Source organism: Pristiophorus japonicus, chromosome 1, assembly GCF_044704955.1.
Source record: "Pristiophorus japonicus isolate sPriJap1 chromosome 1, sPriJap1.hap1, whole genome shotgun sequence".
In the NCBI taxonomy this organism is placed as follows: domain Eukaryota; kingdom Metazoa; phylum Chordata; class Chondrichthyes; family Pristiophoridae; genus Pristiophorus; species Pristiophorus japonicus.
In genome coordinates this window covers 407,560,368-407,588,099 of record NC_091977.1, presented here as the reverse complement: position 1 = coordinate 407,588,099, position 27,732 = coordinate 407,560,368, and the positions used below count along the sequence as shown (strand labels likewise).

Genomic DNA, 27,732 nt, shown 5'->3' with positions numbered 1-27,732 from the left:
TATAGTGTGTATAGTGTGTCTGTGTCTATAGTGTGTGCGTGTGTCTATAGTGTGTGCGTGTGTCTATAGTATGTGCGTGTGTCTATAGTGTGTGCGTGCGTGTGTCTATAGTGTGTGCGTGTGTCTATAGTTTGTGTGCGTGTGTCTATAGTTTGTGCGCGTGTGCTTATAGTGTGTGTCTGTGTCTATAGTGTGTGTCTCTATAGTGTGTAGTGTGTCTATAGTGTGTGTCTGTAGTGCGTGTATCTATAGTGTGTGTGTGTCTATAGTGTGTGTGTAGTACGTGTGTCTTGTGTGTGTCTATTGTGTGTGTGTCTATTGTGTGTCTATAGTGTGTGTGTCTATTGTGTGTGTGTGTCTCTATTGTGTGTCTATAGTGTGTGTGTGTCTATTGTGAGTGTGTGTCTATAGTGTGTGTGTGTCTATAGTGTGTGTGTGTCTGTGTCTATAGTGTGTCTGTGTCTATAGTGTGTCTGTGTCTATAGTGTGTCTGTGTCTATAGTGTGTCTGTGTCTATATTGTGTGTGTCTATAGTGTGTGTGTGTAGTGTGTGTCTATAGTGTGCGTGTGTCTATAGTGTGCGTGTGTCTATAGTGTGCGTGTGTCTATAGTGTGCGTGTGTCTATAGTGTGCGTGTGTCTATAGTGTGCGTGTGTCTATAGTGTGCGTGTGTCTATTTGTGTGTGTGTGTGTCTATTTGTGTGTGTCTATTGTGTGTGTGTGTGTGTGTCTATAGTATGTGTGTGTGTCTATTGTGTGTGTGTCTATTGTGCGTGTCGTGTGTGTGTGTGTGTCTAGTGTGTGTGTCTATTTGTGTGTGTGTGTCTATTTGTGTGTGTGTCTATAGTGTGTGTGTGTCTATAGTGTCTGTGTGTCTATAGTATGTGTCTATAGTGTGTCTGTAGTGTGTGTGTCTATAGTGTCTGTCTATAGTGTCTGTGTCTATAGTGTGTGCGTGTGTCTATAGTGTGTGCGTGTGTCTATAGTGTGTGCGTGTGTCTATAGTGTGTGCGTGTGTCTATAGTGTGTGCGTGTGTCTATAGTTTGTGTGCGTGTGTCTATAGTTTGTGTGCGTGTGTCTATAGTTTGTGTGCGTGTCTATAGTTTGTGTGCCTGTGTCTATAGTGTGTGTAGTGTGTCTATAGTGTGTGTCTGTAGTGCGTGTATCTATAGTGTGTGTGTGTAGTACGTGTGTCTATAGTGTGCGTGTGTCTTGTGTGTGTCTATTGTGTGCGTGTCTATTGTGTGCCTATAGTGTGTGTGTGTCTATTGTGTGTGTGTGTGTCTCTATTGTGTGTCTATTGTGTGTGTGTGTCTATTGTGAGTGTGTGTCTGTCGTGTGTGTGTGCGTTGTGTGTGTCTATAGTGTGTGTGTAGTGTGTGTCTGTGTCTATAGTGTGTGTCTGTGTCTATAGTGTGTGTCTGTGTCTATAGTGTGTGTCTGTGTCTATAGTGTGTGTGTCTGTGTCTATAGTGTGTGTCTATTGTGTGTGTGTCTATTGTGTGTGTGTCTATGTAGTGTGTGTCTAGTTAGTGTGTGTGTCTATTGTGTGTCTATAGTGTGTGTCTGTCTATATTTTGTGTGTCTATAGTGTGTGTGTGTCTATAGTGTGCGTGTGTCTATAGTGTGCGTGTGTCTATAGTGTGCGTGTGTCTATAGTGTGCGTGTGTCTATAGTGAGTGTGTCTATAGTGAGTGTGTGTCTATTGTGTGTGTGTGTGTGTCTATAGTGTGTGTGTGTGTCTATAGTGTGTGTGTGTCTATAGTGTGTGTGTGTGTGTCTATAGTTTGTGTGCGTGTCTATAGTTTGTGTGCGTGTGCTTATAGTGTGTGTCTGTGTCTATAGTGTGTGTCTGTAGTGCGTGTATCTATAGTGTGTGTGTGTAGTACGTGTGTCTATAGTGTGTGCGTGTCTATAGTGTGCGTGTCTATAGTGTGCGTGTCTATTGTGTGTGTGTGTCTATAGTGTGTGTGTCTGTAGTGTGTGTATGTGTGTCTATAGTGTGTGTCTGTGTCTATTGTGTGCGTGTGTCTATAGTGTGTGTGTGCGTGTGTCTATAGTTTGTGTGCGTGTGTCTATAGTTTGTGTGTGTGTGCCTATAGTGTGTGTCTGTGTCTATAGTGTGTGTCTGTGTCTATAGTGTGTGTCTGTGTCTATAGTGTGTGTGTGTAGTGTGTGTCTATTGTGTGTAGTGTGTCTATAGTGTGTCTGTAGTGTGTGTGTCTCCATAGTGTGTCTATAGTGTGCGTGTGTCTATAGTGTGTGTGTCTATAGTGTGTGTCTGTGTCTATAGTGTGTGTGTCTATTGTGTGTGTGTGTGTCTATAGTGTGTGTGTGTCTATAGTGTGTGTGTGTGTGTCGATTGTGTGTGTGTCTATAGTGTGTGTGTGTGTGTGTCTATAGTGTGTGTGTGCGTGTGTCTATAGTTTGTGTGCGTGTGTCTATAGTTTGTGTGCGTGTGCCTATAGTGTGTGTCTGTGTCTATAGTGTGTGTCTGTGTGTGTAGTGTGTGTCTGTAGTGCGTGTATCTATAGTGTGTGTGTGTAGTGCGTGTGTCTATAGTGTGTGTGTCTATAGTGTGCGTGTGTCTATAGTGTGTGTCTATTGTGTGTGTGTGTGTCTGTGTGTGTGTCTATAGTGTGTGTCTGTCGTGTGTGTGTAGTGTATGCGTAGTGTGTGTGTGTCTATAGTGTGTGTGCGTAGTGTGTGTGTCTGTAGTGTGTGTGTGTCTATAGTGTGTGTGTGTGTCTGTGTCTATAGTGTGTGTCTATATAGTGTGTGTGTCTATTGTGAGTGTGTCTATAGTGTGCGTGTGTCTATAGTGTGTGCGTGTGTCTATAGTGTGTGCGTGTGTCTATAGTGTGTGCGTGTGTCTATAGTGTGTGTGTGTGTCTATAGTTTGTGTGTGTGTGTCTATAGTTTGTGTGCGTGTGTCTATAGTTTGTGTGCGTGTCTATAGTTTGTGTGCGTGTCTATAGTTTGTGTGCCTGTGTCTATAGTGTGTGTCTCTATTGTGTGTAGTGTGTCTATAGTGTGTGTCTGTAGTGCGTGTATCTATAGTGTGTGTGTGTAGTACGTGTGTCTATAGTGTGCGTGTATCTTGTGTGTGTCTATTGTGTGCGTGTCTATTGTGTGCCTATAGTGTGTGTGTGTCTATTGTGTGTGTGTGTGTCTCTATTGTGTGTCTATAGTGTGTGTGTGTGTCTATTGTGAGTGTGTGTCTGTCGTGTGTGTGTGCGTTGTGTGTGTCTATAGTGTGTGTGTAGTGTGTGTCTGTGTCTATAGTGTGTGTCTGTGTCTATAGTGTGTGTCTGTGTCTATAGTGTGTGTCTGTGTCTATAGTGTGTGTCTGTGTCTATAGTGTGTGTGTCTGTGTCTATAGTGTGTGTCTATTGTGTGTGTGTCTATAGTGTGTGTGTGTCTATAGTGTGTGTCTAGTTAGTGTGTGTGTCTATTGTGTGTCTATAGTGTGTGTCTGTGTCTATATTTTGTGTGTCTATAGTGTGTGTGTGTGTCTATAGTGTGTGTGTGTCTATAGTGTGTGTGTGTCTATAGTGTGTGTGTGTCTATAGTGTGCGTGTGTCTATAGTGTGCGTGTGTCTATAGTGAGTGTGTCTATAGTGTCTATAGTGAGTGTGTGTCTATAGTGTGTGTGTGTCTATAGTGTGTGTGTCTATTGTGTGTGTGTGTCTATTGTGTGTCTATAGTGTGTGTGTGTCTATAGTGTGTGTGTGTGTCTGTCTATATTGTGTGTGTGTAGTGTGTGTCTATAGTGTGCGTGTGTCTATAGTGTGCGTGTGTCTATAGTGTGCGTGTGTCTATAGTGTGTGTGTGTGTCTATAGTGTGTGTCTGTCTATAGTGTGTGTGTGTGTCTGTGTCTATAGTGTGTGTCTGGAGTGTGATTGTGTCTATAGTGTTTGTGTGTGTCTGTTGTGTGTGTGTGTGTCTATGTTGTGTGTGTGTGTCTATGTAGTGTGTGTGTGTGTATGTAGTGTGTGTCTATAGTGTGTGTGTCTATAGTGTGTGTGTCTATATTGTGTGTGTGTCTATAGTGTGTGAGTGTGTGTCTATAGTGTGTCTATAGTGTGTGTGTGTCTCGTGTGTGTGTGTGTGTCTATAGTGTGTGTGTGTCTATTGTGTGTGTGTGTGTCTGTGTGTGTCTATAGTGTGTGTGTGTCTGTAGTATGTGTGTATGTGTGTCTATAGTGTGTGTGTATGTGTGTCTATAGTGTGTGTGTATGTGTGTCTATAGTGTGTGTGTATGTGTGTCTATAGTGTGTGTGTATGTGTGTCTATAGTGTGTGTGTGTGTCTATAGTGTGTGTGTGTGTGTCTAGTTAGTGTGTGTCTATAGTTTGTGTGTGTCTATTGTGTGTCTATTGTGTGTCTATAGTGTGTTTGTGTCTATTGTGTGTGTGTGTCTATAGTGTGTGTGTCTATGTTGTGTGTGTGTGTGTGTCTATGTTGTGTGTGTGTGTGTCTATGTTGTGTGTGTGTGTGTCTATGTTGTGTGTGTGTGTGTCTATGTTGTGTGTGTGTGTGTCTATGTTGTGTGTGTGTGTGTGTCTATGTTTGTGTGTGTCTAGTTAGTGTGTGTGTCTATAGTTTGTGTGTGTCTATTGTGTGTCTATAGTGTGTTTGTGTCTATTGTGTGTGTGTGTCTATAGCGTGTGTGTCTATAGTGTGTGTGTCTATAGTGTGTGTGTGTCTATAGTGTGTGTGTCTATATTGTGTGTGTAGTGTGTGTCTATAGTGTGCGTGTGTGTCTATAGTGAGTGTGTGTCTATAGTGAGTGTGTGTCTATAGTGAGTGTGTGTCGAGTGTGTGTCTATAGTGTGTGTGTGTCTATTGTGTGTGTGTGTGTCTCTATTGTGTGTGTGTGTCTCTATTGTGTGTGTGTGTCTATAGTTTGTGTGCGTGTGTCTATAGTTTGTGTGCGTGTGTCTATAGTTTGTGTGCGTGTGTCTATAGTTTGTGTGCGTGTGCCTATAGTGTGTGTCTGTCTGTGTCTGTGTAGTGTGTCTGTAGTGCGTGTCTATAGTGTGCGTGTGTCTATAGTGTGCGTGTCTATAGTGTGTGTGTGTCTATTGTGTGTCTATAGTGTGTGCGTTGTGTGTCTATAGTGTGTGTGTCTGTAGTGTGTGTGTGTCTGTAGTGTGTGTGTGTCTATAGTGTGAATGTGTGTCTATAGTGTGTGTGTGTCTATAGTGTGTTTGTGTGTCTATAGTGTGTTTGTGTGTCTATAGTGTGTTTGTGTGTCTATGTTGTGTGTGTGTGTGTCTATGTTGTGTGTGTGTGTCTATGTTGTGTGTGTGTGTGTGTCTGTTGTGTGTGTGTGTGTCTGTTTGTGTGTGTCTATGTTGTGTGTGTGTGTCTAGTTAGTGTGTGTGTCTAGTTAGTGTGTGTGTCTATAGTTTGTGTGTGTGTGTCTATTGTGTGTCTATAGTGTGTTTGTGTCTATAGTGTGGATGTGTCTATTGTGTGTGTGTGTCTATAGTGTCTGTGTCTATATTGTGTGTGTGTGTAGTGTGTCTATAGTGTGCGTGTGTCTATAGTGAGTGTGTGTCTATAGTGTCTATAGTGAGTGTGTGTCGAGTGTGTGTCTATAGTGTGTGTCTCTATTGTGTGTGTGTGTGTGTCTATAGTGTGTGTGTTTGTGTGTGTGTCTGTAGTATGTGTGTGTCTATAGTGTGTGTCTGTAGTGTGTGTGCGTGTCTATAGTGTGTGTGTGTCTATTTAGTGTGTGTGTGTGTCTATAGTGTGTGTGTCTGTAGTGTGTGTGTGTGTCTATAGTGTGTGTATGTGTGTCTATTGTGTGTGTATGTGTGTCTATTGTGTGTGTGTCTGTCTATAGTGTGTGTGTCTGTCTATAGTGTGTGTGTCTGTCTATAGTGTGTGTCTGTCTGTGTGTGTGTGTCTGTGTCTATAGTGTGTGTGTCTCTATTGTGTGTCTATAGTGTGTGTGTCTCTAGTGTGTGTCTATAGTGTGTGTCTCTATTGTGTATCTATAGTGTGTGTGTCTCTATTGTGTGTCTATAGTGTGTGTGTGCCTATGTAGTGTGTGTGTGTGTCTAGTTAGTGTGTGTCTAGTTAGTGTGTGTGTCTATTGTGTGTGTGTGTCTATTGTGTGTCTCTATAGTGTGTGTGTGTCTATAGTGTGTGTGTGTCTATAGTGTGTGTCTATAGTGTGTGTCTATAGTGTGTGTCTATAGTGTGTGTCTATAGTGTGTGTCTATAGTGTGTGTCTATAGTGTGTGTGTGTCTATAGTGTGTGTGTGTCTATAGTGTGTGTGTGTCTATAGTGTGTGTGTGTCTATAGTGTGTGTGTGTCTATTGTGTGTGTGTGTCTATTGTGTGTCTCTATTGTGTGTCTCTATAGTGTGTGTGTGTCTATAGTGTGTGTGTGTCTATAGTGTGTGTCTGTCTATTGTGAGTGTGTGTCTATAGTGTGTGTCTATAGTGTGTGTCTATAGTGTGTGTCTATAGTGTGTGTGTGTCTATAGTGTGTCTGTGTCTATATTGTGCGTGTGTCTATATTGTGCGTGTGTCTATAGTGTGCGTGTGTCTATTTGTGTGTGTGTGTGTCTATTGTGTGTGTGTCTATAGTATGTGTGTGTGTGTGTCTATAGTATGTGTGTGTGTCTATTGTGCGTGTCATGTGTGTGTCTAGTGTGTGTCTATTGTGTGTGTGTGTGTCTATTTGTGTGTGTCTATAGTGTGTGTGTGTGTCTATAGTATGTGTCTATAGTGTGTCTGTAGTGTGTGTGTCTATAGTGTGTCTGTGTCTATAGTGTGTGCGTGTGTCTATAGTGTGTGCGTGTGTCTATAGTGTGTGCGTGCGTGTGTCTATAGTGTGTGCGTGTGTCTATAGTTTGTGCGCGTGTGCTTATAGTGTGTGTCTGTGTCTATAGTGTGTGTCTCTATTGTGTGTAGTGTGTCTATAGTGTGTGTCTGTAGTGCGTGTATCTATAGTGTGTGTGTGTCTATAGTGTGTGTGTAGTACGTGTGTCTTGTGTGTGTCTATTGTGTGTGTGTCTATTGTGTGTCTATAGTGTGTGTGTCTATTGTGTGTGTGTGTCTCTATTGTGTGTCTATAGTGTGTGTGTGTGTCTATTGTGAGTGTGTGTCTATAGTGTGTGTGTGTCTATAGTGTGTGTGTGTCTGTGTCTATAGTGTGTCTGTGTCTATAGTGTGTCTGTGTCTATATTGTGTGTGTCTATAGTGTGTGTGTAGTGTGTGTCTATAGTGTGCGTGTGTCTATAGTGTGCGTGTGTCTATAGTGTGCGTGTGTCTATAGTGTGCGTGTGTCTATAGTGTGCGTGTGTCTATAGTGTGCGTGTGTCTATAGTGTGCGTGTGTATTTGTGTGTGTGTCTATTTGTGTGTGTGTCTATAGTGTGTGTGTGTCTATAGTATGTGTCTATAGTGTGTCTGTAGTGTGTGTGTCTATAGTGTGTGTGTCTATAGTGTCTGTCTATAGTGTCTGTGTCTATAGTGTGTGCGTGTGTCTATAGTGTGTGCGTGTGTCTATAGTGTGTGCGTGTGTCTATAGTGTGTGCGTGTGTCTATAGTGTGTGCGTGTGTCTATAGTGTGTGCGTGTGTCTATAGTGTGTGCGTGTGTCTATAGTGTGTGCGTGTGTCTATAGTTTGTGTGTGTGTGTCTATAGTTTGTGTGTGTGTGTCTATAGTTTGTGTGCGTGTGTCTATAGTTTGTGTGCGTGTCTATAGTTTGTGTGCGTGTCTATAGTTTGTGTGCCTGTGTCTATAGTGTGTGTCTCTATTGTGTGTAGTGTGTCTATAGTGTGTGTCTGTAGTGCGTGTATCTAAAGTGTGTGTGTGTAGTACGTGTGTCTATAGTGTGCGTGTGTCTTGTGTGTGTCTATTGTGTGCGTGTCTATTGTGTGCCTATAGTGTGTGTGTGTCTATTGTGTGTGTGTCTCTATTGTGTGTCTATAGTGTGTGTGTGTGTCTATTGTGAGTGTGTGTCTGTCGTGTGTGTGTGTGTGTGTGCGTTGTGTGTGTCTATAGTGTGTGTGTAGTGTGTGTCTGTGTCTATAGTGTGTGTCTGTGTCTATAGTGTGTGTCTGTGTCTATAGTGTGTGTCTGTGTCTATAGTGTGTGTGTCTGTGTCTATAGTGTGTGTGTCTGTGTCTATAGTGTGTGTCTATTGTGTGTGTGTCTATAGTGTGTGTGTCTATAGTGTGTGTGTCTATGTAGTGTGTGTCTATGTAGTGTGTGTCTATGTAGTGTGTGTCTAGTTAGTGTGTGTGTCTATTGTGTGTCTAGTGTGTGTCTGTGTCTATATTTTGTGTGTCTATAGTGTGTGTGTGTCTATAGTGTGCGTGTGTCTATAGTGTGCGTGTGTCTATAGTGTGCGTGTGTCTATAGTGTGCGTGTGTCTATAGTGAGTGTGTCTATAGTGTCTATAGTGAGTGTGTGTCTATAGTGTGTGTGTGTCTATAGTGTGTGTGTGTGTGTCTATAGTGTGTGTGTGTGTGTCTATAGTTTGTGTGCGTGTCTATAGTTTGTGTGCGTGTCTATAGTTTGTGTGCGTGTGCTTATAGTGTGTGTCTGTGTCTATAGTGTGTGTCTGTAGTGCGTGTATCTATAGTGTGTGTGTGTAGTACGTGTGTCTATAGTGTGTGTGTGTCTATAGTGTGCGTGTCTATAGTATGCGTGTCTATTGTGTGTGTGTGTCTATAGTGTGTGTGTCTGTAGTGTGTGTATGTGTGCCTATAGTGTGTGTCTGTGTCTATAGTGTGTGTCTGTGTGTGTAGTGTGTGTCTGTAGTGCGTGTATCTATAGTGTGTGTGTGTAGTGCGTGTGTCTATAGTGTGTGTCTATTGTGTGTGTGTGTCTGTAGTGTGTGTCTGTGTGTGTGTCTATAGTGTGTGTCTGTCGTGTGTGTGTAGTGTATGCGTAGTGTGTGTGTGTCTATAGTGTGTGTGCGTAGTGTGTGTGTCTGTAGTGTGTGTGTGTCTATAGTGTGTGTGTGTGTCTGTGTCTATAGTGTGTGTCTATATAGTGTGTGTGTCTATTGTGAGTGTGTCTATAGTGTGTCTATAGTGTGTAGTGTGTGTCTATAGTGTGCGTGTGTCTATAGTGTGTGCGTGTGTCTATAGTGTGTGCGTGTGTCTATAGTTTGTGTGCGTGTCTATAGTTTGTGTGCGTGTCTATAGTTTGTGTGCCTGTGTCTATAGTGTGTGTCTCTATTGTGTGTAGTGTGTCTATAGTGTGTGTCTGTAGTGCGTGTATCTATAGTGTGTGTGTGTAGTACGTGTGTCTATAGTGTGCGTGTGTCTTGTGTGTGTCTATTGTGTGCGTGTCTATTGTGTGCCTATAGTGTGTGTGTGTCTATTGTGTGTGTGTGTGTCTCTATTGTGTGTCTATAGTGTGTGTGTGTGTCTATTGTGAGTGTGTGTCTGTCGTGTGTGTGTGCGTTGTGTGTGTCTATAGTGTGTGTGTAGTGTGTGTCTGTGTCTATAGTGTGTGTCTGTGTCTATAGTGTGTGTGTCTGTGTCTATAGTGTGTGTCTATATAGTGTGTGTGTCTATTGTGAGTGTGTCTATAGTGTGTCTATAGTGTGTAGTGTGTGTCTATAGTGTGTAGTGTGTGTCTATAGTGTGCGTGTGTCTATAGTGTGTGCGTGTGTCTATAGTGTGCGTGTGTCTATAGTGTGTGCGTGTGTCTATAGTGTGTGCGTGTGTCTATAGTTTGTGTGTGTGTGTCTATAGTTTGTGTGTGTGTGTCTATAGTGTGTGTCTGTGTCTATAGTGTGTGTCTGTGTGTAGTGTGTGTCTGTAGTGCGTGTATCTATAGTGTGTGTGTGTAGTGCGTGTGTCTATAGTGTGCGTGTGTCTTGTGTGTGTCTATAGTGTGCGTGTCTATAGTGTGCGTGTCTATTGTGTGTGTGTGTCTATAGTGTGTGTGTCTGTAGTGTGTGTATGTGTGTCTATAGTGTGTGTCTGTGTCTATTGTGTGCGTGTGTCTATAGTGTGTGTGTGCGTGTGTCTATAGTTTGTGTGCGTGTGTCTATAGTTTGTGTGCGTGTGTCTATAGTTTGTGTGCGTGTGCCTATAGTGTGTGTCTGTGTCTATAGTGTGTGTCTGTGTCTATAGTGTGTGTGTGTAGTGTGTGTCTATTGTGTGTAGTGTGTCTATAGTGTGTCTGTAGTGTGTGTGTCTCCATAGTGTGTCTATAGTGTGCGTGTGTCTATAGTGTGTGTGTCTATAGTGTGTGTGTCTATAGTGTGTCTGTGTCTATAGTGTGTGTCTGTGTCTATAGTGTGTGTGTCTATTGTGTGTGTGTGTGTGTGTGTCTATAGTGTGTGTGTGTGTGTGTCTATAGTGTGTGTGTGTGTGTGTCTATAGTGTGTGTGTGTGTGTCTATAGTGTGTGTGTGCGTGTCTATAGTTTGTGTGCGTGTCTATAGTTTGTGTGTGTGTGTCTATAGTGTGTGTGTGTGTGTCTATAGTTTGTGTGCGTGTCTATAGTTTGTGTGCGTGTCTATAGTTTGTGTGCGTGTGCTTAAAGTGTGTGTCTGTGTCTATAGTGTGTGTCTGTAGTGCGTGTGTCTATAGTGTGTGTGTGTAGTACGTGTGTCTATAGTGTGCGTGTGTCTATAGTGTGCGTGTGTCTATAGTGTGCGTGTCTATAGTGTGCGTGTCTATAGTGTGTGTGTGTCTATAGTGTGTGTGTCTGTAGTGTGTGTATGTGTGTCTATAGTGTGTGTCTGTGTCTATTGTGTGCGTGTGTCTATAGTGTGTGTGTGCGTGTGTCTATAGTTTGTGTGCGTGTGTCTATAGTTTGTGTGCGTGTGCCTATAGTGTGTGTCTGTGTCTATAGTGTGTGTCTGTGTCTATAGTGTGTGTGTGTAGTGTGTGTCTATTGTGTGTAGTGTGTCTATAGTGTGTCTGTAGTGTGTGTGTCTCCATAGTGTGTCTATAGTGTGCGTGTGTCTATAGTGTGTGTGTGCGTGTGTCTATAGTGTGTGTGTGCGTGTGTCTATAGTGTGTGTGTGAGTGTGTCTATAGTTTGTGTGCGTGTGTCTATAGTTTGTGTGTGTCTGTGTCTATAGTGTGTGTCTGTGTGTGTAGTGTGTGTCTGTAGTGCGTGTATCTATAGTGTGTGTGTGTAGTGCGTGTGTCTATAGTGTGTGTGTCTATAGTGTGCGTGTGTCTATAGTGTGTGTCTATTGTGTGTGTGTGTCTGTAGTGTGTGTCTGTGTGTGTGTCTATAGTGTGTGTCTGTCGTGTGTGTGTAGTGTATGCGTAGTGTGTGTGTGTCTATAGTGTGTGTGCGTAGTGTGTGTCTGTAGTGTGTGTGTGTCTATAGTGTGTGTGTGTGTCTGTGTCTATAGTGTGTGTCTATATAGTGTGTGTGTCTATTGTGAGTGTGTCTATAGTGTGTCTATAGTGTGTAGTGTGTGTCTATAGTGTGCGTGTGTCTATAGTGTGTGCGTGTGTCTATAGTGTGTGCGTGTGTCTATAGTGTGTGTGTGTCTGTAGTGTGTGTATGTGTGTCTATAGTGTGTGTCTGTGTCTATTGTGTGCGTGTGTCTATAGTGTGTGTGTGCGTGTGTCTATAGTTTGTGTGCGTGTGTCTATAGTTTGTGTGCGTGTGTCTATAGTTTGTGTGCGTGTGTCTATAGTTTGTGTGCGTGTGCCTATAGTGTGTGTCTGTGTCTATAGTGTGTGTCTGTGTCTATAGTGTGTGTGTGTAGTGTGTGTCTATTGTGTGTAGTGTGTCTATAGTGTGTCTGTAGTGTGTGTGTCTCCATAGTGTGTCTATAGTGTGCGTGTGTCTATAGTGTGTGTGTCTATAGTGTGTGTCTGTGTCTATAGTGTGTGTGTCTATTGTGTGTGTGTGTGTCTATAGTGTGTGTGTGTCTATAGTGTGTGTGTGTCTATAGTGTGTGTGTGTGTGTCGATTGTGTGTGTGTCTATAGTGTGTGTGTGTGTGTCTATAGTGTGTGTGTGTGTGTGTCTATAGTGTGTGTGTGTGTGTCTATAGTGTGTGTGTGCGTGTGTCTATAGTTTGTGTGCGTGTCTATAGTTTGTGTGCGTGTGTCTATAGTGTGTGTGTGTCTATAGTGTGTGTGTGTGTGTCTATAGTTTGTGTGCGTGTCTATAGTTTGTGTGCGTGTCTATAGTTTGTGTGCGTGTGCTTATAGTGTGTGTCTGTGTCTATAGTGTGTGTCTGTAGTGCGTGTATCTATAGTGTGTGTGTGTAGTACGTGTGTCTATAGTGTGCGTGTGTCTATAGTGTGCGTGTCTATAGTGTGCGTGTCTATTGTGTGTGTGTGTCTAGTGTGTGTGTCTGTAGTGTGTGTATGTGTGTCTATAGTGTGTGTCTGTGTCTATTGTGTGCGTGTGTCTATAGTGTGTGTGTGCGTGTGTCTATAGTTTGTGTGCGTGTGTCTATAGTTTGTGTGCGTGTGCCTATAGTGTGTGTCTGTGTCTATAGTGTGTGTCTGTGTCTATAGTGTGTGTGTGTAGTGTGTGTCTATTGTGTGTAGTGTGTCTATAGTGTGTCTGTAGTGTGTGTGTCTCCATAGTGTGTCTATAGTGTGCGTGTGTCTATAGTGTGTGTCTATAGTGTGTGTCTGTGTCTATAGTGTGTGTGTCTATAGTGTGTGTGTGCGTGTGTCTATAGTGTGTGTGTGTCTATAGTGTGTGTGCGTGTGTCTATAGTGTGTGTGTGCGTGTGTCTATAGTGTGTGTGTGTGTGTCTATAGTTTGTGTGCGTGTGTCTATAGTTTGTGTGTGTCTGTGTCTATAGTGTGTGTCTGTGTGTCTGTAGTGCGTGTATCTATAGTGTGTGTGTGTAGTGCGTGTGTCTATAGTGTGTGTGTCTATAGTGTGCGTGTGTCTATAGTGTGTGTCTATTGTGTGTGTGTGTCTGTAGTGTGTGTCTGTGTGTGTGTCTATAGTGTGTGTCTGTCGTGTGTGTGTAGTGTATGCGTAGTGTGTGTGTGTCTATAGTGTGTGTGTGTAGTGTGTGTGTGTCTATAGTGTGTGTGTGTCTGTGTCTATAGTGTGTGTCTATATAGTGTGTGTGTCTATTGTGAGTGTGTCTATAGTGTGTCTATAGTGTGTAGTGTGTGTCTATAGTGTGTAGTGTGTGTCTATAGTGTGTGTCTGTGTCTATTGTGTGCGTGTGTCTATAGTGTGTGTGTGCGTGTGTCTATAGTTTGTGTGCGTGTGTCTATAGTTTGTGTGCGTGTGTCTATAGTTTGTGTGTGTGTGTCTATAGTTTGTGTGTGTGTGTCTATAGTTTGTGTGTGTGTGTCTATAGTGTGTGTCTGTGTCTATAGTGTGTGTCTGTGTGTGTAGTGTGTGTCTGTAGTGCGTGTATCTATAGTGTGTGTGTGTAGTGCGTGTGTCTATAGTGTGCGTGTGTCTTGTGTGTGTCTATAGTGTGCGTGTCTATAGTGTGCGTGTCTATTGTGTGTGTGTGTCTATAGTGTGTGTGTCTGTAGTGTGTGTATGTGTGTCTATAGTGTGTGTCTGTGTCTATTGTGTGCGTGTGTCTATAGTGTGTGTGTGCGTGTGTCTATAGTTTGTGTGCGTGTGTCTATAGTTTGTGTGCGTGTGTCTATAGTTTGTGTGCGTGTGTCTATAGTTTGTGTGCGTGTGCCTATAGTGTGTGTCTGTGTCTATAGTGTGTGTCTGTGTCTATAGTGTGTGTGTGTAGTGTGTGTCTATTGTGTGTAGTGTGTCTATAGTGTGTCTGTAGTGTGTGTGTCTCCATAGTGTGTCTATAGTGTGCGTGTGTCTATAGTGTGTGTCTGTGTCTATAGTGTGTGTGTCTATAGTGTGTGTGTGTGTCTATAGTGTGTGTGTGTGTGTCGATTGTGTGTGTGTCTATAGTGTGTGTGTGTGTGTGTCTATAGTGTGTGTGTGCGTGTGTCTATAGTGTGTGTGTGCGTGTGTCTATAGTGTGTGTGTGCGTGTGTCTATAGTGTGTGTGTGCGTGTGTCTATAGTGTGTGTGTGCGTGTGTCTATAGTGTGAGTGTGTCTATAGTTTGTGTGCGTGTGTCTATAGTTTGTGTGCGTGTGCCTATAGTGTGTGTCTGTGTGTGTAGTGTGTGTCTGTAGTGCGTGTATCTATAGTGTGTGTGTGTAGTGCGTGTGTCTATAGTGTGTGTGTCTATAGTGTGCGTGTGTCTATAGTGTGTGTCTATTGTGTGCGTGTGTCTGTAGTGTGTGTCTGTGTGTGTGTCTATAGTGTGTGTCTATAGTGTGTGTCTGTCGTGTGTGTGTAGTGTATGCGTAGTGTGTGTGTGTCTATAGTGTGTGTGCGTAGTGTGTGTGTCTGTAGTGTGTGTGTGTCTATAGTGTGTGTGTGTGTCTGTGTCTATAGTGTGTGTCTATATAGTGTGTGTGTCTATTGTGAGTGTGTCTATAGTGTGTCTATAGTGTGTAGTGTGTGTCTATAGTGTGTGTGTGTCTTGTGTGTGTGTGTCTATTTGTGTGTGTCTATTTGTGTGTGTCTATTTGTGTGTGTCTATAGTGTGTGTGTCTATAGTGTGTGTGTGTAGTGTGTGTGTCTGTAGTATGTGTGTGTGTCTATAGTGTGTGTCTGTAGTGTGTGTATGTGTCTATAGTGTGTGTATGTGTGTCTGTGTCTATAGTGTGTGTCTGTCTAGTCTGTCTATAGTGTGAATGTGTGTCTATTGTGTGTGTGCGTGTCTGTAGTGTGTGTGTCTATAGTGTGTGTGTGTGTCTATAGTGTGTGTGTAGTGTGTGTGTGTCTATAGTATGTGTGTGTGTCTATAGTATGTGTGTGTGTCTATGTAGTGTGTGTGTGTGTCTATGTAGTGTGTGTGTGTCTAGTGTGTGTGTGTCTATTGTGTGTCTATAGTGTGTGTGTGTGTCTATTGTGTGTCTATAGTGTGTGTGTGTCTATTGTCTCTGTTTGTGTGTGTGTCTATGTAGTGTGTGTGTCTATGTAGTGTGTGTGTCTATGTAGTGTGTGTGTCTATGTAGTGTGTGTGTGTCTATGTAGTGTGTGTGTCTGTTGTGTGTGTGTGTGTCTGTTGTGTGTGTGTGTGTCTAGTGTGTGTGTGTGTGTCTATAGTGTGTGTGTGTCTGTGTCTATAGTGTGTGTCTGTGTCTATAGTGTGTGTCTGTGTCTAGTGTGTCTATAGTGTGAATGTGTGTCTATTGTGTGTGTGCGTGTCTCTAGTGTGTGTGTCTATAGTGTGTGTGTGTCTATAGTGTGTGTGTCTATAGTGTGTGTGTCTATAGTGTGTGTGTCTATAGTGTGTGTGTCTATGTAGTGTGTGTGTGTGTCTATTGTGTGTGTGTGTGTCTATTGTCTGTTTGTGTGTGTGTGTCTATGTAGTGTGTGTGTGTCTATGTAGTGTGTGTGTGTCTATGTAGTGTGTGTGTGTCTATGTAGTGTGTGTGTGTCTATGTAGTGTGTGTGTGTCTATGTAGTGTGTGTGTGTCTATAGTTAGTGTGTGTGTGTCTATTGTGTGTGTGTGTCTATTGTCTGTGTTTGTGTGTGTGTGTCTATGTAGTGTGTGTATAGTTAGTGTGTGTGTGTGTATTTATTGTGTGTGTGTGTGTATAGTGTGTGTGTGTGTATAGTTAGTGTGTGTGTGTGTAGTTAGTGTGTGTGTGTGTAGTTAGTGTGTGTGTGTGTAGTTAGTGAGTGTGTGTGTAGTTAGTGAGTGTGTATGTGTCTATAATAGTGTGTGTGCGTCTATAATGTGTGTGCGTGTCTATAATAGTGTGTGTGCGTGTGTCTATAATAGTGTGTGTGCGTGTGTCTATAATAGTGTGTGTGCGTGTGTCTATAGTGTGTGCGTGTGTCTATAGTGTGTGTCTATTTGTGTGTGTGTGTATAGTGTGTGTGTGCATGTGTCTGCGCGCGTGTGTGTGTCTATATTGTGTGTGTGTCTATATTGTGTGTGTGTGTGTCTATATTGTGTGTGTGTGTATGTCTATTGTGTGTGTGTATGTGTCTATAGTGTGTGTGTGTCTATTGTGTGTAGTGTGTGTCTAGTGCGTGTGTCTATAGTGTGTGTGTAGTGCGTGTGTCTATAGTGTGTGAGTGTCTGTCTATAGTGAGTGTGTGTCTATAGTGAGTGTGTGTCTATAGTGAGTGTGTGTGTCTATAGTGTGTGTGTGTGTGTGTGTGTCTATTTGTGTGTGTGTGTCTAGTGTGTGTGTGTGTGTCTAGTGTGTGTGTGTCTGTAGTGTGTGTCTGTAGTGTGTGTCTATAGTGTGTGCGTGTGTCTATAGTGTGTGCGTGTGTCTATAGTGTGTGCGTGTGGTGTGTGTCTATAGTGTGTGTGTGTGTCTGTAGTGTGTGTGTGTAGTGCGTGTCTATAGTGTGTGTGTAGTGTGTGTGTCTATAGTGTGTGTCTAGTGTGTGTGTATAGTGTGTGTGTGTGTGTGTGTCTATAGTGTGTGTGTGTGTGTCTATTGTGTGTGTGTGTCTATAGTGCGTGTGTGTGTCTATAGTGTGTGCGTGTGTGTGTCTATAGTGTGTGTGTGTCTATAGTGTGTGTGCGTGTGTCTATAGTGCGTGTGTGTGTGTGCGCGTGTCTATAGTGTGCGCGCGTCGAAAGTGTGTGTGTGTCTGTGCGCGTGTCTGCGGTGTGCGCATGTGTCTATAGTGCGTGTGTCCGTGTGTGTGTCTATAGTGTGTGTCTGTAGTGTGTGTATGTGTCTATAGTGTGTGTATGTGTGTCTGTGTCTATAGTGTGTGTCTGTCTAGTCTGTCTATAGTGTGAATGTGTGTCTATTGTGTGTGTGCGTGTCTGTAGTGTGTGTGTCTATAGTGTGTGTGTGTGTCTATAGTGTGTGTAGTGTGTGTGTGTCTATAGTATGTGTGTGTCTATGTAGTGTGTGTGTGTGTGTCTATGTAGTGTGTGTGTGTCTATTGTGTGTGTGTGTCTATTGTGTGTCTATAGTGTGTGTGTGTGTCTATTGTGTGTCTATAGTGTGTGTGTGTCTATTGTCTGTTTGTGTGTGTGTGTCTATGTAGTGTGTGTGTCTATGTAGTGTGTGTGTCTATGTAGTGTGTGTGTGTCTATGTAGTGTGTGTGTGTGTATAGTTAGTGTGTGTGTGTCTGTTGTGTGTGTGTGTCTGTTGTGTGTGTGTGTCTATTGTGTGTGTGTGTGTGTCTGTCTGTGTCTATAGTGTGTGTCTGTGTCTATAGTGTGTGTCTGTGTCTAGTGTGTCTATAGTGTGAATGTGTGTCTATTGTGTGTGTGCGTGTCTCTAGTGTGTGTGTCTATAGTGTGTGTGTGTGTCTATAGTGTGTGTGTGTCTATAGTGTGTGTGTGTCTATAGTGTGTGTGTCTATGTAGTGTGTGTGTGTGTCTATTGTGTGTGTGTGTCTGTTGTGTGTCTATAGTGTGTGTGTCTATTGTCTGTTTGTGTGTGTGTGTCTATGTAGTGTGTGTGTGTCTATGTAGTGTGTGTGTGTCTATGTAGTGTGTGTGTGTCTATGTAGTGTGTGTGTGTCTATGTAGTGTGTGTGTGTCTATGTAGTGTGTGTGTGTCTATAGTTAGTGTGTGTGTGTCTATTGTGTGTGTGTGTCTATTGTCTGTGTTTGTGTGTGTGTGTCTATGTAGTGTGTGTATAGTTAGTGTGTGTGTGTGTATTTATTGTGTGTGTGTGTGTATAGTGTGTGTGTGTGTATAGTTAGTGTGTGTGTGTGTAGTTAGTGTGTGTGTGTGTAGTTAGTGTGTGTGTGTGTAGTTAGTGAGTGTGTGTGTAGTTAGTGAGTGTGTATGTGTCTATAATAGTGTGTGTGCGTCTATAATGTGTGTGCGTGTCTATAATAGTGTGTGTGCGTGTGTCTATAATAGTGTGTGTGCGTGTGTCTATAATAGTGTGTGTGCGTGTGTCTATAGTGTGTGCGTGTGTCTATAGTGTGTGTCTATTTGTGTGTGTGTGTATAGTGTGTGTGTGCATGTGTCTGCGCGCGTGTGTGTGTCTATATTGTGTGTGTGTCTATATTGTGTGTGTGTGTGTATGTCTATTGTGTGTGTGTATGTGTCTATAGTGTGTGTGTGTCTATTGTGTGTAGTGTGTGTCTAGTGCGTGTGTCTATAGTGTGTGTGTAGTGCGTGTGTCTATAGTGTGTGTGTGTCTGTCTATAGTGAGTGTGTGTCTATAGTGAGTGTGTGTCTATAGTGAGTGTGTGTCTATAGTGAGTGTGTGTGTCTAGTGTGTGTGTGTCTAGTGTGTGTGTGTGTGTCTAGTGTGTGTGTGTCTAGTGTGTGTGTGTCTGTAGTGTGTGTCTGTAGTGTGTGTCTGTAGTGTGTGTGCGTGTGTCTATAGTGTGTGCGTGTGTCTATAGTGTGTGCGTGTGGTGTGTGTGTCTATAGTGTGTGTCTATAGTGTGTGTGTAGTGTGTGTGTGTCTATAGTGTGTGTGTAGTGTGTGTGTATCTATAGTGTGTGTGTGTGTCTATAGTGTGTGTGTAGTGTGTGTGTGTCTATTGTGTGTGTGTAGTGCGTGTCTATAGTGTGTGTGTAGTGTGTGTGTCTATAGTGTGTGTCTAGTGTGTGTGTATAGTGTGTGTGTGTGTGTGTGTCTATAGTGTGTGTGTGTGTGTCTATTGTGTGTGTGTGTCTATAGTGCGTGTGTGTGTCTATAGTGTGTGTCTATAGTGTGTGTGTGTGTGTCTATAGTGTGTGTGCGTGTGTCTATAGTGCGTGTGTGTGTGTGCGCGTGTCTATAGTGTGCGCGCGTCGAAAGTGTGTGTGTGTCTGTGCGCGTGTCTGCGGTGTGCGCATGTGTCTATAGTGCGTGTGTCCGTGTGCGTGTCTATAGTGTGTGTCTGTGCGCGTGTGTCTATAATGTGCATGTGTCCGTGTGCGTGTCTATAGTGTGAGTGTGCATGTGTCTATAGTGTGAGTGTGCGTGTGTCTATAGTGTGCGCGTCTATAGTGTGCGCGCGTGTGTCTGTGCGCGCGTGTGTGTGTGTCTGTGCGCGTGTCTATAGTTTGTGCGTGTCAGTGTGCGTGTGTGCGTGTCTATAGTTAGTGTGTGTGTGTCTATAGTGTGTGTGCGTGTGTCTATAGTGTGTGTGTTTCTGTATAGTTTGTGTGTGTGTCTATAGTGCGCGCGTGTCTAGTGTGTGTGTGTCTATATTGTGTGTGTGTCTCTAGTGTGTCTGTGTGTGTCTGTCTGTAGTGTGTGTGTGTGTCTATAGTGTGTGTGTCTCTATAGTGTGTGTATGTGTGTCTCTATAGTGTGTGTGTCTGTATATATATCTGTGTGTATATATATCTATATGTATACGTGTGTATATATATGTATACATATATATATGTGTGTGTGTATCTGTGTATCTCTATGTGTGTGTGTGTGTGTATATATATTTATATATGTGTGTGTATGACTCTCATATTTACACACACATTTTCACACACACACATATATATATGCATACACACACGCATACACACTACGCACACGCACACTAAATATATTATATATATTATATACACTGTGTGTGTGATATATATATTTTTTCAAACAGGATTTTGGTTACCTCCCTATAAACTGTACTGCCATGGTTCAACACCTCTTCCTTTTTATTTTTATTCTGTCCCGTAAAGCATATACACATGCTGTTATATAAATCCAAGTTGTTTGATTTCCAGCATTTACTGTTCCTTTTTATAGGAAATGTTTTATTGTTTTGCCTTGCGTAGTAGGGATGGATTTTAGAGCAGCATGTGGTTAGTGATGTAATTTTGTATGCCGCATCATTAACCTTTCAATTTATCTTGGACGCTTTGCATACCCTCGTGCATACCCTCGTAAAGGGACTACATTTTTATTAAACTATCATAATAATTGTTTTATGGTTAACAAACAGACGGTAACACAAGCTTTTTGCATGTTCTAATGAACCCCACTATTCCACTCTGAGAATACCTATTACATATATGCCCTACTCTGAGTCTGACTTGCCTCATGCTTTTATGTTCAAATTGGCTAAGTCGGGAACAAGGATAAGTTTTAAAAGTGCAGTTTTCCATAGATGGAGCGACAGTCATATGATCATGCATCTAGCAGATGGCCCTAAATTATATTTGTTGGGCGGGGCTGGGAGGAGGAGGCAGAAAGCAGGTCGTCCTGTCAGCTAGGAACTGTGTATGGCAAGGTGAGAAAAGTAGAATAGGAGAGAATCGAAGGTAAAGAATAACCGATCTAAATTTTTAAATTTTGTTTCAGTGGCCCAAGTGAGTTCATTTTAATGTGTCCAGCATGAATCTTACCCCTCTTTCTGCTGTAAAGATGTTGTATCGACCCAGTTCCTATTGGCTGAGTCCACAGCATAAAAGGCTGATTACAGCACAGAAACAGATCATTCAGCCCAACTGGTCTATGCTGGCGTTTATGCTCCTCCTGCCCCTCTTTGTCTTAGTCCTATCAGCATAACCTTCTATTCTTTTCTCCCTCTTGTTTATCTAGCTTCCTTTTAAATGCATCTATGCTATTCTTCTCAACTATGCCTTGTGGTATCGAGTTCCACATTCTAACCACTCTCTGGTTAAAGAAGTTCCTCATGAATTCCCTATTCGATTTATTGGTGATTATCTTATATTAATTCAAAACTTGTTGATAGCCACTTTGAGCAACAATAGGATTAACTGGCAAGGGAAATTAAAAAAAAAAACTTGTCCAGTAAGAGATGTTTTCGGGTTGGTATTAAGGCACATTTATACTGCACATACCATCATCATAGGCAGTCCCTTGGAATCGAGGAAGACTTGCTTCCACTCTAAAAATGAGTTCTAAGGTGACTGGTTCTCGTATTGGACTGTTCACAGTTCCTGTCACAGGTGGGACAGATCGTCGTTGAGGGAAAGGGTGGGTGGGACTGGTTTGCCGCTGGCTCTTTCTGCTGCCTGCACTTGATTTCTGCATGCTCTCGGCGATGAGACTCGAGGTGCTCAGTACCCTTCCGGATGCACTTCCTCCACTTTGGGTGGTCTTTGACCAGGGACTTCATAACCAGTGTTGTAACTACCCTGTAATAGCCTGATACAGAAAATTGGATGAAAATCTGTCCCATCACCAACATCTTAAGCACACCATTTGTGTACAAAACAGCTGTTTTTTGTTAATACTTGTTTTCACACTTGTAAATTTCAGATGACCCCATTGGAATCAATGAAAACTTGAAGTTGACAGCCTACCGTTGCTAATTTTCCAGAATGTAATATAACTAAACTTTTGTTGATAAGTTCTATTCTGTCACTTTTCAGAAGCGCCGCTCGAGTCGACAAGTGAAAAGAAAGCGATATACGGAGGACCTAGAGTTTAAAATATCTGATGATGATGATGCAGGAAAAGATTCCCCATTAAACACTTCGCAGTCAGAACAGGTATTGGTAGTAAGTCATTGACTATTAACAATTGATTCATTTAATCCAATTTGAAAGAATTTAAGCTTTGTGTTTCATACGTAAGATATAAATATGACCAATTAGGTATTTCAGTTTTTCCCCCTAGCTGTGATGTATGAACAATTTTATTCATGCTAATCAAGCTGTTTTTATGATATTGCATTTTGGAACTTTAGATACTAATTTTATTTACTCCAATTACAAAAATGTACATTGTTAAAACCTTTGAGTATTTTGTAGCATACTTAGCTAAATTTGGTGAAATTGTGTTCAATACCTATATTATGCACGGTCAAAACCTGATGAATTCACTTTATAACAATTGGTTATGCAATGTTCGAGGAAAACCATTATCTTGCTTTCATCATTGTTACCAATTTATATTTAAAACATCACTACATTGCAAACGTGAAATATTTTTAACAAATTCCTGCATTCAATACATTATTGCCCTCAGTTTATTACTTCTCCATCCTTTTAATTTTAATTAAACTGTAAGTATTGGTCCATTTACCGATAACATGGCTGCTGGTTGAGACAAACTAATGGTGCTTCACAGTGACACTCGGTGGCCAGCACCTGAAACTGCAAAAAGACACGATTTAAAAAAATAAGTTTCAATATACTATATAGCTGTGGTTGTTTTAGCATTTAATGTTTTGTAACATTGAAAATCCTTATCAGCTCACTACATACTGGTATCACACATTGCATCCAAATTGACACTTTGAACATCTCTCTATGCATTGATGAGCCTGAGATGAGCTTTCATGCATTTTGAAATAGAATGTTGTGATTCGCTCACCAATTTTAATATGCAACAGATAGTGACAAAGGCCTTTCTCAAAAATCAGGACTTGGGAAGTAAGGGTAGTGCGCACTGCACCAAACACCATACTTTGAAAGTTATATACTAGTGGATCTCCTGTGGCGATGCGTAGAATAAGTCAGAGCATACATTCTCTTGTACTGTCTCTACTGCAGCTTCTCTTCCTCATCTTCTGATCATCTCTTTTTCTGGTTCTCTTTCCCTTTGTGGTTCTCTTTTTTTTTTCCCTTTCTCACTTTAACTGTACTGTCTTTTACAGCTTTTTTCCCCCTTTCTATTCCTTTTGGATGGGAGGTGGTGAGTGGTATGCTGAGGAAGGCAGCACTTAAGAGCTGGTGAATGCGCAGAGCTGATGGCTGCACAGCACCAGTTGGAGGAGACATCCAGCTACTAGTGTGGGTTGGCAAGTAAATAATGGTGGAAAACAATGGGTACTAGGGTGTGTTATGATGGGAGGAAGATGAAAAGGGCAAGGAACACCGGGTAGAAGAGCGATCTGGGTAGTGTTGCAGATCAACGGGTTGCGAATGTCTTTTAGGTCATCGTTTATGGGCGAGGGGAGGAATGTAGGCCACATGTTGTATTTACTGGTGAATGCAAGCCATTGATTGAAAAGGGATGCAGCCAGAGACAGGAACTGGTAGGATGAAAGGATGGGAGGTGGTCTGAGGGAGAGCAAAAAGATGAGGGAAGGGACTGAATGGGAACCTATGTTGGAAAAGGTAAATTTGGGAAGGCCCTGTTGTTCTAGTGGGTAAACAAATTCCCTTTTTGTAATTCCAAAGCTTTAGTGAGTGAGCATACTCATAAGTGCTGTTGACCAATTTGAAATGAATGGGATAATGTTTGGAAAATCTAAGCCTAAATATCGGTAATGTGTTGGAACAAAGATTGCATTACAGCTGAGATCAGTTCCTGGCTAATCTTGTGTTCTTCCGCTATTTTTATTTCTTTCCCCCCACCCCAATATTTTTTTCTAGTCTCCTTCTGAGATCAGTTAACTCGGCTGAAACTAGCTATTGCGTCTAGAACCTTCCTGGCCTTGTGATTGCCAACTGAGCCATCAGGGGAGCATTGTATTCTGAATTATTTACTTTCCCCACTCCGTCATAAATTCATAGTGGAACAGATCTGGAACCTTTATGCACAGTTGAAAATATTACCCGTTGGTTTTCTGTGAGAACCAGATTCTGAGTCAGCCAGGTTTGATGTCATACCGATCAGGAAAGGTTAATGTCTTTTGCTAGCTTGGAAATGTAGCATTACAAAGTAAGACAACACTGAGCATATCTTTAGCAAACAGTTTTCTAAGTTTGTGTGCGCCTGTCGTTTTATCATTGCTTCTGGTGAGATAAACTTCCTTCTAACTTACTATGTTGGAAAAACAATATCTACCTTCAATAATGCTTCCCCAAAGTAATAAATGAGTGAAGAAAGTTAATTTTCCAAATTAGTTTCTTTAGTAGTATGAGGAGAGAGCGAACTCTTTAGTCCTTGTATTGTCCTACAGATAGATCTCTCAACCAAATGAAGGCAGAGGTCAGGATGATCTTCCGAAACCGTAGATAATCCTTTTAAATTAAAATACTGTCCATCCACCACCTTTCCCCTTGGGTGTAAACAATCAGGTGACACACTTTTGGAAGAGGAGAGGAATTCTTCCAGTGTCCTGGTTAACATTTATTCCTCAACCAACATCACTAAAACAGATTATTGGTCATTATCTTATTGGAGCTTGCTGTAGGAGCATGTTAACTGCCAAGTTTCCTACATTGCAACAGTGACACTCCTTCGTTGTCAGTAAAGCACTTTGAGATGTTCAGAGGTTGTGAAAGACACGATATAAAATGCAAGTTTGTTCTTTCCTGCCTCTGGACTTGAAACCTGACTGAGTTTTGTTTTGTGTCTCCGCTGCTCCTGTTTGTATCAGTATTGAGTGTCTGGAAAAAGATCCCAATCCCAGGTGTGGAGCTGAGAAGCAGAAGTGAATTCAGTGTGCCCATTCTATGAGCTTCTTGTGTCCATCTTTTCCCCTCAAGTCTTGGACACTCCCAAAATCAGTATATTACAAAAAAAATAAATCTATTTGAGTGAAACCTTTTTTTCACTCTTCCCTCAAGCAAAAATAGATGAAAAACATGCAACTAAGGTTCCTGTAAACAAAATGGAATAAGTATTTGATCTATCTGTGTATTGACTGGTCAAAGGCCTGAGCCATAATTTTCAACCCACATGGACACACTTCACTGTATGGTGCTTGCTTCAGAAAAGAAACAAGCTGGAATTGATTGCTAATTAATGCTAGTTCATTTTTGCTCAGTCTGGTTCATCTTTTGGTCTTTACTGGTTTTAACTTGAATTTTCTGTAATGAGTGTGGCACTACAAAAATATTAGCAAAAAGGTATTCTATGGTGGAATAGCATTGTGCAATCTTGTGACAGTCCTCAAAGAAACATTGTTGGGATTTGTTGCCATTGTTTCGACTGTTTATATGCAGGACTTTGAAAATCTCAGACTACACCTATTGTAAGTTACTTTGTCAGTTCATCAAAATATATCCCATAGATGCTTTATGTTATCATGATATAGTACTGAGCAAGTTTACAAGATACTCAGTATTTTGATTGCAAACCACTTCCTCCATAAGAACTACTGCAATATGCAAATTATACAAGGAAACCATAAATGGCTAGGGCTAAAAAGTGAAGAAAACTGACTGAGAAAGATTACTGGTTTTAAACTGACAACTAATTTGTACATGCAGTGGTTTAGATTTTGACTGCTCACTTGATTTTGACCTAATTAGAAAATCAGTGTAAAAATTAAGTTCTGTTCCCATTTTCTAAATTTTTAATGCCCTTTCCCTCAATCCCACTGCGTTATTCCCTTGCAGGGAGTACATTTGTCAATTTGTCCTGATCTTCAGTCAGTGGTGCTGCTAAGGCACCTGTGAGGTCGTCTGTGAGGAGCATGCGATTATAAGCATTCATGTATATATGTATATTCAGTTTTGCAACAGTGTTACATTTTTTTTAGGAACCCGCAGCTGGTCCAGTTACCGAGAAGATCATGAGCATGCGACTAGTGAAGAAAGCTGTAAGTATTAAAATGTTCTTGCTGTAAAGTGTAGTGTATGGGGAATAATTATTAACTGGTCTTTTCATATTTCTCAATTTTCAGTCTGAAGTGCAGATATTTGATCTGTCAGTAACAGCTGGCAGCCATGTAACAGTAGCAATACAGAATTTGAGCATATTTAAAACCTTTTAGCGGCTGTTGATTATATGGATTGACTGCAATTTAGTATTCTGAATGGCTGGCCATATACTTAAAATGCATCAATGTAAAATGTATCTATACTACAACAATAATACATAATTCTGGGATTATGAGCTTCTGTTTGAGTATAAAATTTTCGCTAGTAAAGTAGGGGCTATATGTTAAATAGTAACACTTTTTTTGAGATTAGTTTTTAAGATTGCCAACAATAATACATGTGGCTTCCAGTAGTGCAGCTGCAAACTGGCTGCTGCCTCAGGAAATGGTACATTTGGCATCTGCTTAATGCTGTGGGTTTGGCAGGAAGCCAGGTCGAGGTCAGGTTATTGTGAATGGAGTAGCTGGTGGTTAAGGAGGAGATAAAATGATTCATGAGTTGGTTGACACAGTAAGCAGAGTAGTTGGAATTGATAGCTTTTTGTAGGGGTATTGCAGGGGAAAAAAGTAATCCCCGCCAAAGGAAACTTTTGGTGTTCTTTTCTTTCTAATTCTACTTAAGCACATTACAACTGTGTCTCTAACCACTTCATAGTAGTGAAGTGCCTGGAGATTTAAATGACAGTGACAAATGATTTGTGTTAACATCAGATTCTAAAATGTGCTTGTGATTTCAGACTGAGTCTGGAGAAGAGGTGGAAGTAGAAGAATTATTTGTCAAATACAAAAACTAGTAAGTATATTTATGGCATAAGTTTAAAGCTGAAATGTTGCATTAGTATTCTTTCCCCACATTAGTGACACTGTACCATTAAAGTAGATTGATGAAAATTATGTCCTTGTGAAGTCCATAACGGTTCCTGCTCTGAGCATGATTTTGTGAGGTACTGAGTGGAAAGATAAGTACCCTCGGGCTCAATTTGTGTGCCTCTCAATGTTCTCATGAAAGCCTTGGTGGCGACCTCATTAATTGAGAAACTTACTGCATGTTTTGCACCTCTGTATCTCTTATAATTATCTCCAGTTTAATTTTCATAAACATCCAACAAATTACAAATGAACAGGTAGGAAACATGCCAATGAGCACATAACAAAAATAGACCAATCAATAAGTACCAAAGAGATAGGAAATAAACAAAATAGCAGCAGCAAATGCCAATAAAATTAACAAGGAGCAGAAGGGAGATTAATTAAATCACTCAAAAAAAAACGCTTTTTAGCTGCCATCTTCTGTCAATAACCAGTGGTCTTAGTATTAAAAATAAGGTCTCTAACATATGTTAAATATGAACAGAAAATGTTGGAAGTACTCAGCAGGTCAGGCAGTATCTATGGAGAGAGAAACAGAGTTACCATTTCAGGTCTGACCTTTCTTCAGAACTGGAAAATGTTCCAGGTTTTAAGCAAGTACAGGTGCAGGGAAGGGTGAGGGGAGAGGAAGAAAGAAGAAAAGGGAAGATCTGTGATAGGGTGGAAGGCAGGAGTGATTTAATGACAGCAGAATCATTACCAGCATCTGGTGTCTCAAAAGAATGGGAGTAATGGTTATGATCTGAAATGGTTGAACTCAATGTTGCATCCAGAAGGCTGTAAAGTGGCTCCACCGTAGTTGACAGGAATTGAAGGAAGATTTCCAGCATCTATAGTACTTTGTCTTTAATTATGTGAATTGTGTAATTTTTAAACTTGCCTACAGTGTGTTTTGTGCTCTTGGGAACTTTTATATAAGTGTTTCCATTCAGAGCTTTTTCACTGTCTTGGAAGCATGTTGTTGATTCATGTTGAGCTCCTTGGGTCCCTAAGTAAAGGGGTTCAGACAAGTAGCAGACTCACACAATGTGTCAGTGTCACACCAGTGGGCTACAAATGCACCACTGCAGAAGTGCATGTCGCTCTGAGATACATCCCTTCCCAGTAAGGCTGCCTTTTTCTTCAGTCTAAAACTGTAATAGGCAGGTGGGTGAGGCTTACAAGCCTGGAGGATTTGAACATAGGTCTAGCAGGTGATAAACACGGTGTCTAGCCCAGTTCTTACCCCTTCCCAAATTATTTGATAGTGGTGTTGGCTATTTGACAACCCCTTTCCTTGCTATATAAAGGGTAAGTTGGAAAATAGTGTTCCTTTTAACATTGAATAATTGAGGTTTTCCTTATCTTGTTTTTCTGAGCAAAATAGCTAAAATGTTTGCATTTATATGCCATCTTTTCAAATATCTTGAAGTGCTTGAGAAAATATATTACTTTTGAAGTCCAGTTATTGCTTATATAAAAAAAAATCTATGGCTGGCTTT

General features: G+C 41.5%; 1 protein-coding gene across 2 annotated transcripts in view; it reads left to right on the top strand.

Annotated features, from left to right (window-relative positions):
* chd7 (chromodomain helicase DNA binding protein 7) overlaps positions 1–27,732 on the top strand; it is a 346,350-nt gene that overhangs the window by 177,192 nt on the left and 141,426 nt on the right. For both annotated transcript variants that reach the window (XM_070891933.1, XM_070891925.1), the window contains exons 5-7: positions 21,255–21,374; positions 25,262–25,321; positions 26,119–26,174. In XM_070891933.1, coding sequence (XP_070748034.1) covers positions 21,255–21,374; positions 25,262–25,321; positions 26,119–26,174 — 236 coding nt within the window. The remainder of the gene's footprint in view (positions 1–21,254; positions 21,375–25,261; positions 25,322–26,118; positions 26,175–27,732) is intronic.